This window comes from Melopsittacus undulatus, chromosome 7 (genome assembly GCF_012275295.1).
Source record: "Melopsittacus undulatus isolate bMelUnd1 chromosome 7, bMelUnd1.mat.Z, whole genome shotgun sequence".
Taxonomy (NCBI): domain Eukaryota; kingdom Metazoa; phylum Chordata; class Aves; order Psittaciformes; family Psittaculidae; genus Melopsittacus; species Melopsittacus undulatus.
In genome coordinates, this window is record NC_047533.1 from 9,702,861 (window position 1) to 9,720,125 (window position 17,265).

Genomic DNA, 17,265 nt, shown 5'->3' on the forward strand with positions numbered 1-17,265 from the left:
TTAAATTTATTTAGACTATAAAGAGCTTTATAGATGTCTCGACTGTTGGCAAGTTCTGAGCTAGGGAAATACGCAGTTATTTGCAGAGAGGGGAGGAATAGAAACTATACATTTGATCTTAAGTAACTTCTTTAGGTTCCCTAGTGTGGGGCAACTTCAAATCTTATAGAAGTTTAGGAAAATGGTTTGATAATGCGGAATTCATGAGATATTAATAAAATAAGGTCTATGTGCACGATATCTTCACAAAGAACTAATACAGATAATGTGCAGCTGAGGGGCATCCTCAATAAAATGTATTGTCTGGATGGAGCTCTGTGGTATCTAGACAGGTCACTGAATTCTTGTATGGTGATGGAGAGTTTGTATCTGCATGCACATTAGTCTGATTTACTTTGTGTCTTCAAGTACGTGCATGAATGATTCTGTACTTGGCTGTTTTGTCGGTTTTTGATTTAAAAAAGGATTCATATGTTGCTTGTATTGGAAAATAAGAGCTGTGAATTGTATTGGGGTTTATGAATGAATAATGGTCATCTTCTCCCCCTGCTCTCTTTTTAGGTTAGTTTATCCTATACATATGAGACGAAAGATGCCCTGTGTTTAGTATTAACCATAATGAATGGAGGGGATTTGAAGTTTCACATATATAACATGGGAAATCCTGGCTTTGATGAAGAAAGGGCTATTTTCTATGCTGCAGAACTGTGCTGTGGTCTGGAGGATTTACAGAAGGAGAGAATTGTTTACAGGTCAGTGTCATCTATAGTCACTTGTACCTTGAATTTTCCATGTCTGTTCAGCATTGAATGCGTTGTTTTCTACTGAAACAAGCTTATGCTTTATAGTAAAAGAAGCAAAAAAATTAGTTGTCCTTTCCCCACCATGTCCTTCAGAATTACTGATCTTATTTGTCTTCTTACTGTTAATTTAGGTCTAGATAGCTGCTATATTCTAAAGCATTATGAAGTTGATTCAAGGTGGGTTTGTAAAATGGAAGTAAGTTATGATTTATAAAGCCAGTTCATTAGTAACTCTTAAGTTTTAGGAACATGAGATTGCATTCCTGCCCAGTCTAAAAGTAGAAGTTCATAGAAGGCTATAGAAGTCCCTTGCTGCATTGCTTGTTGTGCCCAAGAGGTTAAACAGTCAATTATAATCTGCATTGCCCTCTTTCTTCTGTATTTATTTTAGATTCCTCCAATAAACACTTTATTCCTTTTTAATTAATGAAACTATCAGAAGTCTTATTAACTGTAATTGAGATTTTATGGTCTTACTGCTCTCTTTTGTCTCTCTACATACCTCATTTAACCCCTGGCATTAATATTACAGAAGCAAAATTAACTTAGTGGTGGACCAAGAATTCTTTCGTTATGTTCCTGGCATTAACACCAAGTGCCACTTGTTTTCAAAGAAGATTTAGAGTGTAATCCTGCATTACTTTAATAGAATGAGTCTGAGTCTTTTCCCTCCCCAGTATAGAAGGCTAACATACACACAGCACAAGATGGCAGAACCACAGAGTAAATCAGGCTTATGCTGGATGTTGCATGTGGTTCCCTAAAGAATTTGGCCCATCTTGCAATGTTATGCATTGTGTTTTGGCATGCATGGTAGAAGAGAAGCAGAGATGAGTGGTTTAATCTCCATGATGAGCTTGAAATGAACAAGTAGTTCATTTCACATTGCCCAAGAGAAAACAAAACTGACTGTTTAAAACAATAAAACAACAACAACAAAACCCCAAACAAAACAAAAACACAACCACACCACCCCCAGCCTTTGTGTTTAAGCCCAACTTGTTAGCAGTTTGCCTACAAGAAGGCTTTCAAACACATATGTCAAATCCTAGTGTTCTCTGTGTCTGATTCCAGATCTTCGAGTGGTTGTGGTTTCTTCTGGAGTGGTCTAAACCAGGTGGTCATTAATTACAGTGATATGTTACCTGATCAAAATTCTGTATCAAGCATCTTAATGGAAATGCATTTAAGCAGCAGTTCAGTGATTATATATGATCAGTGAAACAAAGCTTGGGAAAATTTGGAATAATTATTTTATTCTTATCAACAAAGTTATGCTGGCAACCTCCAGTCTTACTGTTGTTGGAGGGGAGAACATCATGAAGCACATTTTCATGAGTCAGTGATTTATTTATTCCAAATTATGGTAACTAGTATTTCTTGTTTGCCAGGGCAAGAAAACACAGAAGGAATGTTTTTATTTTGCTGTCATTTTGAAAGCATTTAATATTGGTATTTCTGAAATTGGAGCTAGTTCTTTCTTGTCACCATCTCTCAAGATCCATTACTGCATTTTTTCTCCTTTAAAAGAAAGCTTTAAAAGAGTTTTAAAGGCTTTTTAGACCAATAGCGTAAACTGTTAAAAGCAGACTGCAGTTTTATTCCATACTGTTATATTTTCTTGAGAACATGTTTTTGTAGCTATCCATCTGTATATTCACAGTGAAGTGTACTGTAGAGGCAGTGGAAGAAGGGAAATTCAGGACTTCTGAAAATAGAAATCCTTGGTACAGATGGGTATCAGCAGTTTGTTCAGTTCTAGAATGGTAGTTTTAATGTAGATCAGTCATGTTAAAATGTATTCTAAGCTTACTGTGTTTGGGATGTGTCACCATCAGTAGCAAAATGTTTCATAAGGTGGAAGAACTAGGCCTGACTTTCCATTAACACTGGATTTTTTTATTGTGTGTTTCATCTGTCTTTATTCCAGTCACTACTGACTGTCAAGCAGTGGTGCTAGTGCTGTCAGTAGGACCCTGGAGTCAGTTGTGCCATTTTGTTAGTGGGGTTCCCACTGGGTTAAAAGAGCAGGTGCAGAGCTGGAAGAAGGGCCCCGTGCTGCCCTGTGAGAGAGCAATTGAGCCAGTTTGCTGCTTCAATGGGAGCTTGTGAAACTCTCTAACTTGCCATATGTTGCTGACATCAGAAAAATAAGCAAATAGACAGGAATAGTTAGTAGTGGAGCTATTCATCCATCTGCTGCATAAAATGTCTCATCATACGGAGAGCAAAGTCAGGATTTGCATAAGATGGAGTGGGGAACCAAGTGCCTGCTTTCCAAAAGGGACTTGATTGCTGGAGCTCTCCTGCAGGAGTTAACCTGACTCATCAAGGAGCAGTGTTTCTTACCAAATACCTAGATTTTCCTTACAAACTCATGTAGGTGCTTGTAATGCCAATGACTGTACCTGGAAAATTGAAGATCAAGCTCAAAGACCTGTTGAAGCTGTAGCTGATAAACCCAAGTAGTTCCTTGCCTGCCTTGTGTGTATGACCAGAGTTGACATCTTGGCGGTGAAATCCCCTGACGGATTTTTTATCCAGGAATTTTATCAGTAGGAAGGCTGTTGTGAGCTGGAACACAAATGCACTAATCACTGTTTGGTCCAGTTTAAATATATGTATTTTTATCCAACTGTTTGTAATGCACTCTTTAGTTTTGTGAGTTTTGCAGTCCTTCCTGCTTCACAAGGGAAGATTGTCACAAAAGATTTGACTTTGACATCTGTCATGGTGGAGGAAGGAAAGAAGGAGAAGGCTGATACCCCAAAGCAAGCATCCTGCAGCTAGAATTTATAGCTGAATGCTTCCAGAAGCTGACTTCTTTGAGAACTGCTAGGCCTAGAAACAAATAGCATTAAAGAGATTGAATTTTGGCTGGAAACAAGTTTGACTATTGACCAACCAAAATCATGTCAGAACGGAATTAGCTTCTATTGAGCAGCAGATGTTGCTAGTTAAGCCTTGGGGTTTAGGTTATGTTTTAATCCACCACCTTGGAGATGAAACTCTTAAACTTGTTTACTTGAGTTAACTTGACTATATATTATATGCTTTGAAGTAAACATGTTTCTGTGTAAAGTCTGAGCTGAGTTTATCGTCTTAACTTTTGGGGGGGGTATTTTTTTTCTTTACTCTTACCTCTCCTAGTCTCTCTGGCATTGTAATCTCACATTTAACATCAACTGATAAACATTATGGAGACTGTCTGGACTTCAAAGTATTAAAAGGACAGCATCTTGCTGACTTCTTTGTGCACTTAATGCTATGAAATAATGAAACTTTAAATGAATACACATATTTCAAAGCATAGGAATTCAATAATAATTCAAGTTAGGAATATTTGGGGAAAAAGCATATATATTTTTTGGTTAACAAATGTGGGTGTGTATATTTTTCTCTAATTTTGAATATAAATTCTAGAGTTGGTCTTCCTAAAATTGCTTCTTTTACGTTATTCTGCTTGTATATGAATAACTTTTTTTCACAACTGTACAAATACCTGTATACATACATATGTTTTTTAGCAATCTATTCCAATAATAACTGAATCTTTAGCTAAGTACTGATTTTTTTGCTTGTCTATTTCTGGCTTCATGATATTTGGTGGCGGAATAAATCTAAGAGACTGTATTATAGTCAGCATACTTTCTGATGCAAGTCATGATTTTATATATATCTCAATATAAATTTGTACATATATTTCATGCATGTATATATTTTATGTGGACAAAACCATGTATGTTCTCAGTAGAATCTGCTAGACTATAGATCCTGAAGTAATCTTAGAACAGCACTGCAAGCAAGTTTTACCACTGTGGAGTTGTATGGCTGATACTCTTAGGAAAATACCTTTCAGTCATGAGCACAAATTTGTGTGCAAAATGGTGGTTCTTTATATCAGGATTTTAGTGTTACATAAAGTTTGTCACCTGTTAAATATGAATTGCAGTTGTTAATATAAATGGAGTAGAGAGTTGGGAAAAAACGGATTTTGGGTTCTGTGGTTCTGTTTGTATTATAGGTCCTCAACTTCCCAGCTTTCTTTGTACATAGTGGAAACAGGAAAAATTACTTTAATCAGAACCAAGAAGTCTGTTGTTGCACTTGATTAATCATTTTGCCTTTGTATAATTCACACTTCTGTTCTGTTTATTTTGTAGAGACTTGAAGCCTGAAAATATACTCCTGGATGACTGCGGTAAGTAAAAATTAAAATTAATTTTTAAATTGGGAATTGCAAATCTAATTAAAACTGTGGCAGAAATCAAAGGATTTCTTCATGATAAATGGGATCTGATTGACACATGTTAATTATAATTAGTAAAGAAAAAACTGCCCTTCTGTTTTAGAAAGCAGGGGAAAATACTGGATCTTCGGGGGACATCAATGATGATGTTAGAGTCAATTTCCCACCTTAACATAGCTACTTTTCCCCTTCTGTTCCTCTTCCCCCCTGCCCTTGATTTAAGATGGTTAAAACTTTTATATAGATTTGTTTTCTGTTTGTCTTTTCTTCACCTATGGAAACGTGATTTGTTAGATGCAGTGCTAGAATATTATTTAGTAAACAATAACATTTAAGAAATGAAATTTGAAACATCATCTTCATCTTGAAATGATTTAACATTTCAACTAAAACAGGTCTGATGGTCACTGATGCATTTGTGGCTGGAAGGAATCACAGAAGTACAAACTATGGAGAAATGTTCATAGTTTTGTTTGTCAAAAGCCAAATTAATTTAATGAGTTTGTATGAAATTTATCAGAGTCTTTTGAATTAAATATTGAATTAATATTACCAGCTTATTTTTACAATTGCTGAATATTTTAGTTAAAAACCATTTTTTTGAGATCATTAGCACAATATTTTTTTAAAAGTCAGCATGTTCTGACTGATAAAATTTGCCAAGAGGTGATGCTTGGGAGGAGTCACTTTCCAAGACCTAAAGCTTTGCTTAGACATCAAATGCATTCTTTAATTTTTCTCTCCAGCAATGTCTTGCAAAAGCTGAATGCTTCTTTGAGGAAAAAATGTAGCCTTGCAGGACTGCACTAGAATGCTTTCTCTCTGCCAGGGATATTCTGATCTTGTTCCAGAGAGCAGAGGGGACTAATTAGAAAATCGCTTCAGGAGCTCGTATCCTACACTTGAAAAAGGGCTCATCAGATGTCAGGGAATGGAAGATCATCTGAATGTATTTAAAATAGCATTTGCCGTTCAAGAGCATTTAGTTATTTCCAACCAGTATATAGAGTGGCACTTGACTTTTTCCATTCTCCCTCCCCATTGATTATATATTACATGTAAAGAAGAAATTAATATGCTCTTAACTAACACTGATCCTGCAGAGCTTTTGAATGACAGAGAATATATGCACAAAGGACACTCAGGCAGTTGAATAGGCTACCCAGAGAAGAGATGCAGTGTCCACTCTTGGAGGTTTTCTAGACAAGAATTTAAAAATCCTCAAACACTTGCTCGCTCAGGAGTTTGTGCATGAAACCTTCTGAAGTCCCTTCCAGCCTGAGTTATTCTGTGAATCTGTGCTGGTTTTGTAAATGATACTGTCCCTGCCCTTATATCCAGTATTAGAAAGAAATGTCTTTTCTTTTGTTTTTTCTCTCCCTGAAGCTTTCTACTAGAGATGGCAATTTTCTGTTTCAAAATTGAGTGGCAGCTGTAATTGCCCTTCTTTCTGTCTAGTCTTTTATATTTTAAAGAAAATACTGTATGTATTTTTAAGTTAGAATCATGTCAGTACAATTTTTTTCTTGAACTATCTTGAATCATTTGCTCTTGAGTCCGTCCCGCAAAGAACTGTATCTGTCCACGGGAATCTAAGGGAGGGTGCATGAACTTACTCTCACTGCCTTCTTGGACTGTTTCCCCATCATAACAAATCATACTCTCACACCAGACTACTAGATTAGAGGTAGTAGTGTAAATGTGTAACAGAAAAGGCAGTCAACTTGGGAAGTTTGGCTAATAAAGTGAAATAGAAGCTGTTATCTACATTGGACTGATTCTTGAGAAGGAGAAACCCTAATATTGAATGGACATGTTAGAATACAAATAGTTCTAAGTAGGTTATAGCTAAGCTACTTTTCTTTTGGGGTGGGAATGTAGATAGCAATCCCAATTTCTTGTACTCAGCATTATTGCTTTGTTAGAGGAAGATTTAACAAAGTTTAGTTGGTTGTCTCAGTACAGGATGCAGTTTTCTCATATTTGGAATGAATTGAGTAAATTCTGATGTTGTGATAGGCAGGCATATAGAATGGAAAAATACAAGTGTCTGATGTATAGATACAGAATTTGAAATGAGAGGTCATCATTTCTAGTTGTCCTAGAGTAGTAGCCTCTGCCAAAGCTAGGAATTAGAGTACTTAACAGCAACTTTTTTTTTTGTATGACCTTCAGGAAATCAATTAGATCTGTGCCTCTCTTCCACAGTTGAATAATGATAAATCACTCCTTTCTAGTTAAGTTAAATAAACTTAAGTTTGTGAGTATGTGAATGTTTTGGGGTGGTTCTTTTTTTATGTATACTACATATTTTTTTTGTATTAAAAGTGATAATACTGTATTATTTGCTGACTGTGTATACTTTATTTTAATGTAAATAGGACATATCAGAATTTCAGATCTTGGATTAGCTGTGCAGATTCCAGAAGGAGAAACGGTCCGAGGACGGGTTGGGACTGTTGGTTACATGGGTATGTAAAGTGTCCTTTGGTAGCTATATTTTAGCAGAAAATTTGCTTCTGTGGATATATGAATGACTTGTCCAATGAAGTATTCTGGGCCTGGATTAGTTACTAGACATGGGAAGAAATGTTACAATATTCGGTGGTAGATGTTAGTAGTCAATTACTGATAGCTAGTGATAAACTTGAAAACTTAACTCCGGAAATTCTAGTTTTAGGTAGAGCTTTAAGAAAGCATCTTATTTGTTTCTGAGGCTCTAAGAGATCTAAGGTCACAGGTAAGCAGATGAATTGCTGTGACAACAGAGTTTATTTTCATGCTTTGAAAAAACTTCATTCTCATTTTGTAAATAATACTGATCTTAAATGTTAAAGAACTCAAGTGCTTCTCTTGAATATAAAGAGTCTTGACTGTAGAAATGAATGTTTCTTCAAAGTACAAAGGAGTGATGCAGAGGTCTCTGCGCAGAGCCAAAAGAGTACCTGGGAGTTTTTCCAATATTCAATTAGTCAGTTTAAAGGGAATTGTCATTGGGGTTTCTTTCTTTGTGTTTTGTAGCTCCAGAAGTGCTGAAAAATGAGAAATACACATTCAGCCCGGATTGGTGGGGTCTTGGATGCTTGATTTATGAAATGATTGAAGGCCAGTCTCCATTCAGGAAACATAAGGAAAGGGTCAAACGGGATGAAATTGACCGGAGAGTAAAGGAAGACCAGGAAACATATTCTGACAAGTTCTCAGAGGAGGCAAAATCGATCTGCAGGATGGTGGGTGAAGAGAGATAGAGGTTTGAAAATTAAATTTCTAATCCTTTTTAAGAGATGACCTACTTTAATGTTTTCAGTTGAGTATTTTTCAAAAGTTTGTGACTGTCCATGAGTTGTTCAGTTACCAAACTCTGAGGATTCAGAATTGTTTTCAAAAGGAAGACAGGCTGAATAAATTGGTTTTCATGTGAATGAAATGTTCCATTACTCCTTGGGCCCCATGTAATTATAGGAGGAGTACACTAGCATGTTCATCTTTGATACTGCATGGATAGAAATGGCATAGTACACTAGTTCCCTTGCCTAAAAGACTCTGTATGAGACGAGCTGTTTTGATCTTGCATGTTCTTAAATTTCATAAGAAGCATAGCTATACAGAAAGCTTCTAAGTTTTCTTGAGTAGTTTATGCAAAATATGTGCAATACCTAAGCCCACTGGGAAAAAAAAAGTAAAATTATTTCCTGAAAGTAAAGTCTACAGTAAAGTCTGTACTGTAAAAATCTATTCAGTATGGCATCAATTAAAATATGTTTTATATAAGTTTGGGTATAATCTTCAAAGGGGCTACTTTCAAAGATTCTTTTGCCTACTAGAAGTCTTTTTGCTTCCAGAATGTTGTAGTTTGAATTTCCAGTTCATTTTTATACCATGATAAATTTTACCTAATAAAAAGCTAGGTAAAAAAAATAAACATCTTTAAAGACATTGTATATATTTTATTTATTTATTATTTATGTATTATTATGAAATTGTATCACTGGATCAGTCTTTTTTTTTCCCATATCTTTGCAGTTACTTGCTAAAAATCCAGGGGAACGGCTGGGTTGCACGGAAGATGGAGCTACTATTGTAAAGCAACATCCTATTTTCAAGAATATTAACTTCAAGAGGCTTGAAGCTAACATGTTAGAACCTCCATTCTTGCCAGATGTAAGTAGGTGAGACAGATTTGATTAGTATCTAAAAAGGCAAGAACTGACTAATTCCATGTCAGCAATCATGTAGCTCAAGAGAAACCCTTGAAGTTAGTTAAATTGGCAGTAGTATGCCACTGTTTTCATCATAGAATAGTTAAGGTTGGAAAGAACCTTAAGATCATACAGTTCCAACCCCTGGCATGGGCAGGGATGCCTCGCTCTAGACAATGTCACCCAAGGCTCTGTCCAGCCTGGCCTTGAACACTGCCAGGGATGGAACATTTACTGCTTCCTTGGGCAACCTGTTCCAGTGCCTCACCACCCTCACAGTAAAGAGCTTCTTCCTTATATCCAAATTTCATCTGAGATCACAAAATGATTTACAATAAATCAGTAAATAACTGATTTCTTAGCCCTTAGAAGTCTACTTCTATACCTCTGATGCTGAACAAATGAAGACTCGCTTTGAACAAATTACTCTGGAGTTGAAAGGAGGGTGACAGATGATAAGTGAATTATGACAACCATGAAGAAACCCAGAGAAGTTGCATGCTGTTTCTGGTTTTGACATTTCATTTCTGTTACTTGCAGGAAGGATGGAATTGCTCAGGTGCCTTATGAAGGGAGTCAAAAAAGTTTTTGCATTTCTGTAGTATTTTTTCTCATTTTGTAGTATTGTGTCGTTTGGTGATCAGCAACATGAAATACATATATATATATATATATATATGCAGCTATTTTGCTCCCTTTTTGCTCATCTAGGGAAACAAACCAACCCACAAAACCCTCCAACCCCAAAACCTTAATGAAGCAATCTTGTCTTGTACTGCAGCCACGTGCCGTATATTGTAAAGATGTCCTGGACATAGAGCAGTTCTCAACAGTAAAAGGAGTGAACCTGGATACTACAGATGATGACTTCTATTCCAAATTTGTTACGGGTTGTGTCTCAATCCCCTGGCAAAATGAGGTATTGTATATTTCAATAAAAGCTATTTCCTTTAGCACAGCAATATAGAAGATTTATAAGGGATATAATAATAGGATTAACTTTCTGTGTAAGATGTATATAGATGTCTGCTTTAGACTTCTTTGCTGAGTGACTTCCAAGACAAGTTTTTCCCAAAACATAAACAACCTGCTACGAATTTAGATGTATGGTAAATCTCCACAAACGAATGTCATTTGTCATCATAGATGCAAAATATGGAACAGAATTTAGCAACAGTATGACCACATTTTCCTTGTTCTGTCACATGTTTTTCAATGCTGCTGTTCATAGAAGGTAATGCATGCTATTCAAAACACTCAAAAGCAAATACGTTATCCTGCCTGTGTGTCAATAGAGTATCTGAGTGAATGGTAATGCAGAACTGCAGATTTGCCTTTTCTGAGGTTTCAAAACAAACAGTTCAGTACAGCTTGAGGCAGACTTTCTCTTAAAGCTTTTTCATCTGCTTAGTGAGTGAGTATTCTAGTTTTCTGCATAGCATACTAGAATTTTGCTACCTCTTGTGCAGTTCAGTCTGTATGTAGGAAATTCAAATCTTCTGTTATTTCACAAAGAACACTCAGTAACAATTGCTTAAAATTGTAGGTTTTGCTATGAATGTCTTCCCCATATTATAAGATATTTATAACTTTCTGAAATCAGAAATTGTCTTGAATTCTACCCAGAACACCAGAAAGATGTTTAAATTACTATGGTCAGGCATCAGCTACTTTTTCCCCCAGAAGTGCAATTCAACCCCTTAGTAAAAAGTATCCCCAATGTACTATGCAGGTAGTAGTATTCTGCACAGAATCATAATTTTTCCTAGTCAATATCGTGTTTGTTAATTAAGTTCAGTCCAGGGTATAGGGATCCTATATTTGTTAGGCTGACTGCTCTGAAATTAGTAGGATAGATGAAAGGAAAATCAATTTCTTGTTCTAAAAACTTCTCATTACTGCTTCATAGGCAGAAGAAATGCCTTACCAGAGCAAAGGGCATCAGAGCACTTACTTGCATGGCAGTGCTTTTATTGCTGTTCTTTATTTTGCTGGATGCACAAGGAGAGTTAATGCAGACTTCGTGTCCTCCTTCACAGAGTTCTGCAAGTGGTGTAGTTTGGCTGATGAATTTGTAAGTTGTTAGGAGCCAGGCTGAACAGATAATGCATGGAACTTGTCCAAGAGGTTTGTGTGGATATTTCATTTGTATTTCATGTGTTTCAAAGATGATTGAAACGGGATGCTTTGAAGATATCAATGCATACGAAACTGATGGTACTGTGTCACCAGACAGAGAGAGGTCTCCTAAACCAAAGAGAGGCTTTTTTCACAGGCTTTTTAGTGGAGAGGTAAGGGTATTTATTTTCTTTCATAAGAAAATTGGCAGTAAGACCTTAAAATCCATTCAGTCTTTTATATTATTTTGTGATAGGCAAAATTAGTTGTTTGCTGAATACTGGAACTAATGAAATCTGGTTTATTATGGCTTTGCCCCTGCACTGCATTTCAGAAACAGTAAAAATCCATAGAACTCCAGGATTTTTTTCTCCCTCAGCATTCTGTCTTCCTCTAGTGTCTGCTAGCTGTTAACTGGAGAGAAGGTAGTGTGTGCTGTTAACAGCTGTGGTATAGATTGTTCTTTCTTAGATATATTCATTTGGGTCTTGCTTCTTATGTATTTTGCCAGTTTCCTATAAAAAGTTCGGGGAGATGACTTTAGAGATAACTGAGGCCATCTCTGCAAAAAAATAACATTGACTAATGAACTCAGGAGTATGGTGGAGCAATGCAACTCCTGGGACTCACTCCTTCGGAAAGCTGGGCTCCTAATGAAGCGTTTTAGTGTATTTAATAAGTAAAAATGCCCCCTAAATGAACGAGTATGATGAAGTGTCATGAAACAAACACTAAAACATCTTAGGTAGTTTAATGCCTTTACCAAAACAACATAATACATATTTACGCAACTGATAATGCACAGCCTTCTCTTACACAGATAACTTCTACTCTTTAGTAAACATTTAGAGGTGTATGACTGGAGTATTTACCACCTAAAAGACACGTGGCATATTGTGCTTGTTTTCAGGTCAGGAGAAATAGGATATTTGTAAAGGTTTTCAGTTGAAGATGGTGAACACAATTCTGCTTGCTCAGTATGCCTGCACTTAGAGTGGAATTATCTTGAGAAGCATGAGTGTATTCTAGTAGAGAGCACTTCTGGAGAAATGACTCTTGCTTTCAAGCAGAAATGGAATTTTAAAATTGCTAGGAGCATATAACAGGGTTGTGTATTAAAATTGCATGATGATTTTTTTTTTGTCATCAGCTGGTAATTCACCTCTCTAAAATGGTACACTGCTAATGGAATGTGTAATAGTACTCTCATTTTTAGTCCACCTTTTCAAATTCACTTTTCCCCCACTTACAGTAATGGAATAGAAGGAATGGTTAATTGTACTGATAATGTCACATAGCCGAAGTTAAAGCTTGTGTCTTACTGTAGTCTCTTTCCAACTGAATCAGCAGGTTTCAGACTGTCCTGAGATATAGTTCTATGTATTGAGAAAGAGTCCTAAAAAAATAATACGGCTTGAGGGCCTTTAGTTGGTTTTGAAGTTGTAAGACTTCAGTTGTCTTGTGAAGTTAAAAGAAGGAAGGAACTTAAGGTTAAATGAAACTTTAATGACTTGAGATTTGGGGTTGGGTTGTGATTTCCTTTGATATTCCCAAAGTATTTAGTTAGTATGGAATAAAATGTGCTGGAAAAAGCTATCTGCCGCCCCACCCCCAGTCTTTATGTGGCCCATAAAACACACAAACCAATGATAGTGTCAGTTCTGCAGCCAAATTCTCTCTTTTGTCTTCTCTTGCAGGTCTGCTTTAAATCTGATTGCAGTGATGATGAGCAAGAGTCCTCCCGACTTTAAATCATTTTACTCTCATCAGAAAGGATGAGCAAACTTTAATGTTTTATATCTCTGTAGCAAAGTGTATTATATATATTTTTTATCTGAGTTCAAGGATTTTTGTACATTTGTACTTCATTTGTTTTAAGATGTATATTTTCACTAAAGCTTAATTGTACAAAACGCAATGAGTGCCATTTGAGTGAGTGTGTTTCTGTATGTATTTGATTTACCTTGATTTTTTTTTTTCCCCAGTGGAATGAATCTAGAAATACTAAAAGGATTTTAAAGCACAGAGATATCCATGGCATCAATGTAACTTGACTTTGTAGTATGGTAGTGGTAAAACTCTTCTGTTCAGGGTCTTCATCAGCAGTTTTTCTTAACAGTAAAATTGCTGTACTGATAAATTCCAGAATTCTGGTATTATCCAGCAATATGGAAGTGCTATTACTTAATGTATCTCTCAAGCAACTGCTAAGTTAAAAAAGGAATATGGTGCACTATGGCCAGCTATTATAGAACTACTCTTTACTCTCTCTGTAGAATGTCTTTCTGTATTTCTATATATATGGAGAATTCTGAACATTTAGCTTAATCCTGTAACAAACTGTATTTACCCCATTCTTTTCTGTTCATCTTACATACCCTCTCTGTACAGTTTCTTGGCATGGACCATGCGAGCAGACCCATGCCAAAATTCTGGAGCTATATTTTGAGTACTTTGTTGTCTTTACTAAAAGGGTTTATTTTTAACTGTGGGGGCATCTTTTTATTTTTTCCTGTAAATGAAATTGTTTACAACTCCCTGTAGAATGTTACAGTTTTATAATGGGTTACAAAACAAAGCATGGGCTCTTGTTACTAACTTCATCTCTGCTTATTATGTTGGAATGCACAATATTATGGGCTTGACAGTGATCACTACCACTGAGGGAAGAACAAGGTAGTATTAAGTATCAAATTTAATTATGTAAATAATCTTTCCTTAGAACCTTTAAAAACTTCAAAACCTGCCCTGGATAATTGCTTGATGCAGATGTGGAGCTGGTATTGAAGTCTTAGTTATGATTACCTGATGTTCATAAGCAAAACTGCTTCCAGCTGCTTGAAAGCTTGTCAAACTTCTCTTCTTCAGGATTCAAAGTATGCCAGGCTTTCTTTTCATTTTGGAAAGTTTCTGGTAAAACTGTTAATGTGTGTATGAGAATGAATTTAGGGAACACATTAAGAGCCTCTTCTGGTTTCAAAATTGGAGTTAGGGATTTCAAATATAATGGAACACTCTTGGAGTTGGAGACAAGACTTTTGTTACATAGCTTGTTCTGTGCTCTGAAGATTTGTCTCCACTGAGTGCAAATGTTTGGTTTTTTTCCTCTCAAATCTCTAGGGCATCAACTAGACCACACATGTATTATACACACAGAGCTCCTGATTGTCCCTCTACCTCAAATAGGTTTGTGCTTGTGATCCGCAGACCCACTGCAAAAAACTTAAGCTGCTTCTGAGAAACTTGCAAGATACATTTGATGCTCAAGCTTATCATCAGGTTTTAATTCACAGTATTCTGTCTAGCAACAAATACATTAATGGGTTGGACTTTGAATAAAGTTGAAAAACCAGTGTATTACAGAACCCTACTGGGGATGAGATGGTGTCTATCTGAAATTGTTCCTCTTGGCTACTGTGCCACCAAAATAAGGAATGAGTCTCTGTCTTCCTGTGTTTTCAGTGCAGTTTTCCTGATGTCTAAAACAGCAGAGGACAGCAAAATGACTGCTGTAAAAAGTGCAAAGGGAGAAATTGGCAGAGGGAGAAAGAGTTTGAATGAATTACTGGAAGATAGTCTGATGCAATAGTGGGAGGCTTGACAGAGAAATATCTGAAATAAGGGTGTTGGCTGGAGCCATTATGTGTGAGACAATGAGCTGGCAGAGTCTGACCTGAGCCTCTTTATTATGTACCACAGTAACAGAACAACTCTAAAGATGGGAATGGAGAATTGGAGAAATCATCATGTTTCTCTGATCAAGGGGTTTAATTTTTTAAAATCTTGGGTTTGCTGTTCTGAGGCAAAGGTTTATTTAAACAGAGGGCATATGGGGTGACAGTATGGATTTTAATATCTGCGTGAAATTTGGGCAAGAATACCATGAACACAAGCTGAGTAATTTTTATGGAGAAATTACAGGAATTGGCTTTAACAAATAAAGAAAACCTGAAAGTCTGCTTACCATGTATTGCAAATTTTCTTTCCATACTGTAGGGGGAGGGATCAAATCTCAAAAAAAAATCAAGTAAAATCAGCTCCTCTATTCTGGAGTGCTGAGGCATAACACTCATTATTCCCCAGGGATCTGTGAAGAGAAAAGGCCAGATAAAAGGAAAGTTGTTCCTAAGAAATGGTTACTTACACATCTGCTCCTTTGGACAGGAACTCCAGCCGTCAAAAAAAGCAGACGGTTTGTTCACTTTTATAAAGATTTATTTAATTTAATTTCACTTTTTTTTCTGATGGTCTGAATAATACTACTGTTTTTGAGTAACTATGTGTTTGCAAGACTAGAACATACATTCTATTGCTTGGTGGTGTTTCTGGGGGGTTGGTTGGTTGGTTGGTTTTTACCACAATAAGCTCAAGATGGCATTTTTCTACTATACATTTGTTCCCTTTGGCTAGAAAGTAAACCACATAATACTGACTGTCATCTAATGTGAATCCCCAGATGAATTGGAAAGGACAAGAAACTGGAAAGATCAGCAAAACTCTCCTTATATGGTACATAGAGATTAAGATATTATGGTGTTTAAGGTGACTAACACTGTTTAAATCTCTTTACCAGAGTATTAGTAGCTTGGAGATGTATTTTGAAAGCAGGGAAAGGGTAAGGAGAGAGAAGAACGCCTGGAAGTAAAATGTTGTGGTGTGATAAATTTAATACACATTTTGCTCTTGACTTCTGCGGGACAGCTGAGACAAAGAAGGGGAAAGGCAGCAGGTTGTGTCTACTGATTAAGTATCTTTTCATTTCCATGAAGTCATTCAGTGTGACTTCATTATAACTATGTGAATTCAGATTCTAGATCCATGTGTTAAAGGCTTTAATAGCAGTGAGACAATCCAACAGCCTGACTGCTTTGTTCTACTGGTGCAAGATTTGGAAAGACCTATGGAATTCCATGGAGTTACTTGCATGAGATGAACCCTCCTTTCCTGTGGCTTCTGTTTCCAAACATTTTCTATATGTAAGTCTTAATGTCTGCTTGTGCATACCTCATGAATCTGTAATTCAGAAACTGTGAAACATGGACCTGTACCTTACTGGTTTACTTAATGCCTTTGAATGTTGTGACCAACAGAATGGAATTTTCATGCCTCAGGGTTGTTCTCTTCCTATATTAAAAATATCAGCTTTTGTTTTCTTCCCAGAGGTGTAGTGTTCAAAACAGGGATGGTTTTATGTATCTGGATTCTAACAACAACAAAACAAAGTCTCAGTTGAAAAAATGGGCACTTAAAAGTAATTACTGTAAAATAACAAAGAAATAGGAAAAAAAATGGTATTCCCATAACAGAGTGCTATTGACAAATCTGAGCTTTTAGTAGAACACATTGTATGGGTTTTCTTTTCCAAATAATTTTTAAAACAATAGATCCCAAGGGATCTTTTTCCATCTCAAAATAAAATTGCCTAATTTGATCAATCAGTGATTGAATCTATTAAAACCAACTGAAAATCCATTTTTAGAATGCACTTAAATTATTTTTCAGACAATACTGGTATAAGAAACTTCTCACTGCTATTTGTCCAAACAGAGAATACTTGTTTACTGAAGTCAATAGAAGTAATACGATTTTGCTTTGGTTCACAATTTAATATTGCACTAATTTAACACTGGATTTATCCTTTCACATTAGTGTAGATTTTTTTTCAGAAAATACTTCTCTTTAGGAAGTAATAAAAAAAATTGAATTAAAATGTAAGAATTAATGGGAAGCATCTTAAAGCTAAATTTTATGTTTCCTTTGATTTTAATTACCTGCCTGGCTCATTTTGGTGATGCTGATGTCTCTTCTGCTGAATGTACAATCCTCTTTTAGTTCAGATTTGTTCTTATGGTGTCATTTAAGTTTTGCACATGAGATGCAGGTAACTTTTCTCATG

General features: G+C 36.1%; 1 protein-coding gene across 2 annotated transcripts in view; it reads left to right on the forward strand.

Annotated features, from left to right (window-relative positions):
• GRK4 (G protein-coupled receptor kinase 4) overlaps window positions 1-14,972 on the forward strand; it is a 36,178-nt gene extending 21,206 nt beyond the window's left edge. Inside the window, exons 9-16 of one of the 2 annotated variants that reach the window (XM_005148516.3) lie at window positions 562-752; window positions 4,967-5,004; window positions 7,434-7,523; window positions 8,074-8,282; window positions 9,076-9,213; window positions 10,033-10,170; window positions 11,420-11,542; window positions 13,067-14,972. In XM_005148516.3, the coding sequence (XP_005148573.1) occupies window positions 562-752; window positions 4,967-5,004; window positions 7,434-7,523; window positions 8,074-8,282; window positions 9,076-9,213; window positions 10,033-10,170; window positions 11,420-11,542; window positions 13,067-13,120 (981 nt within the window). In that variant the 3' untranslated portion in view covers window positions 13,121-14,972. Of the gene's footprint in view, window positions 1-561; window positions 753-4,966; window positions 5,005-7,433; window positions 7,524-8,073; window positions 8,283-9,075; window positions 9,222-10,032; window positions 10,171-11,419; window positions 11,543-13,066 lie in introns of those variants that run through there. The other variant, XR_004080483.2, reaches the window with a different exon arrangement.
• Window positions 14,973-17,265: the final 2,293 nt, after the last annotated feature.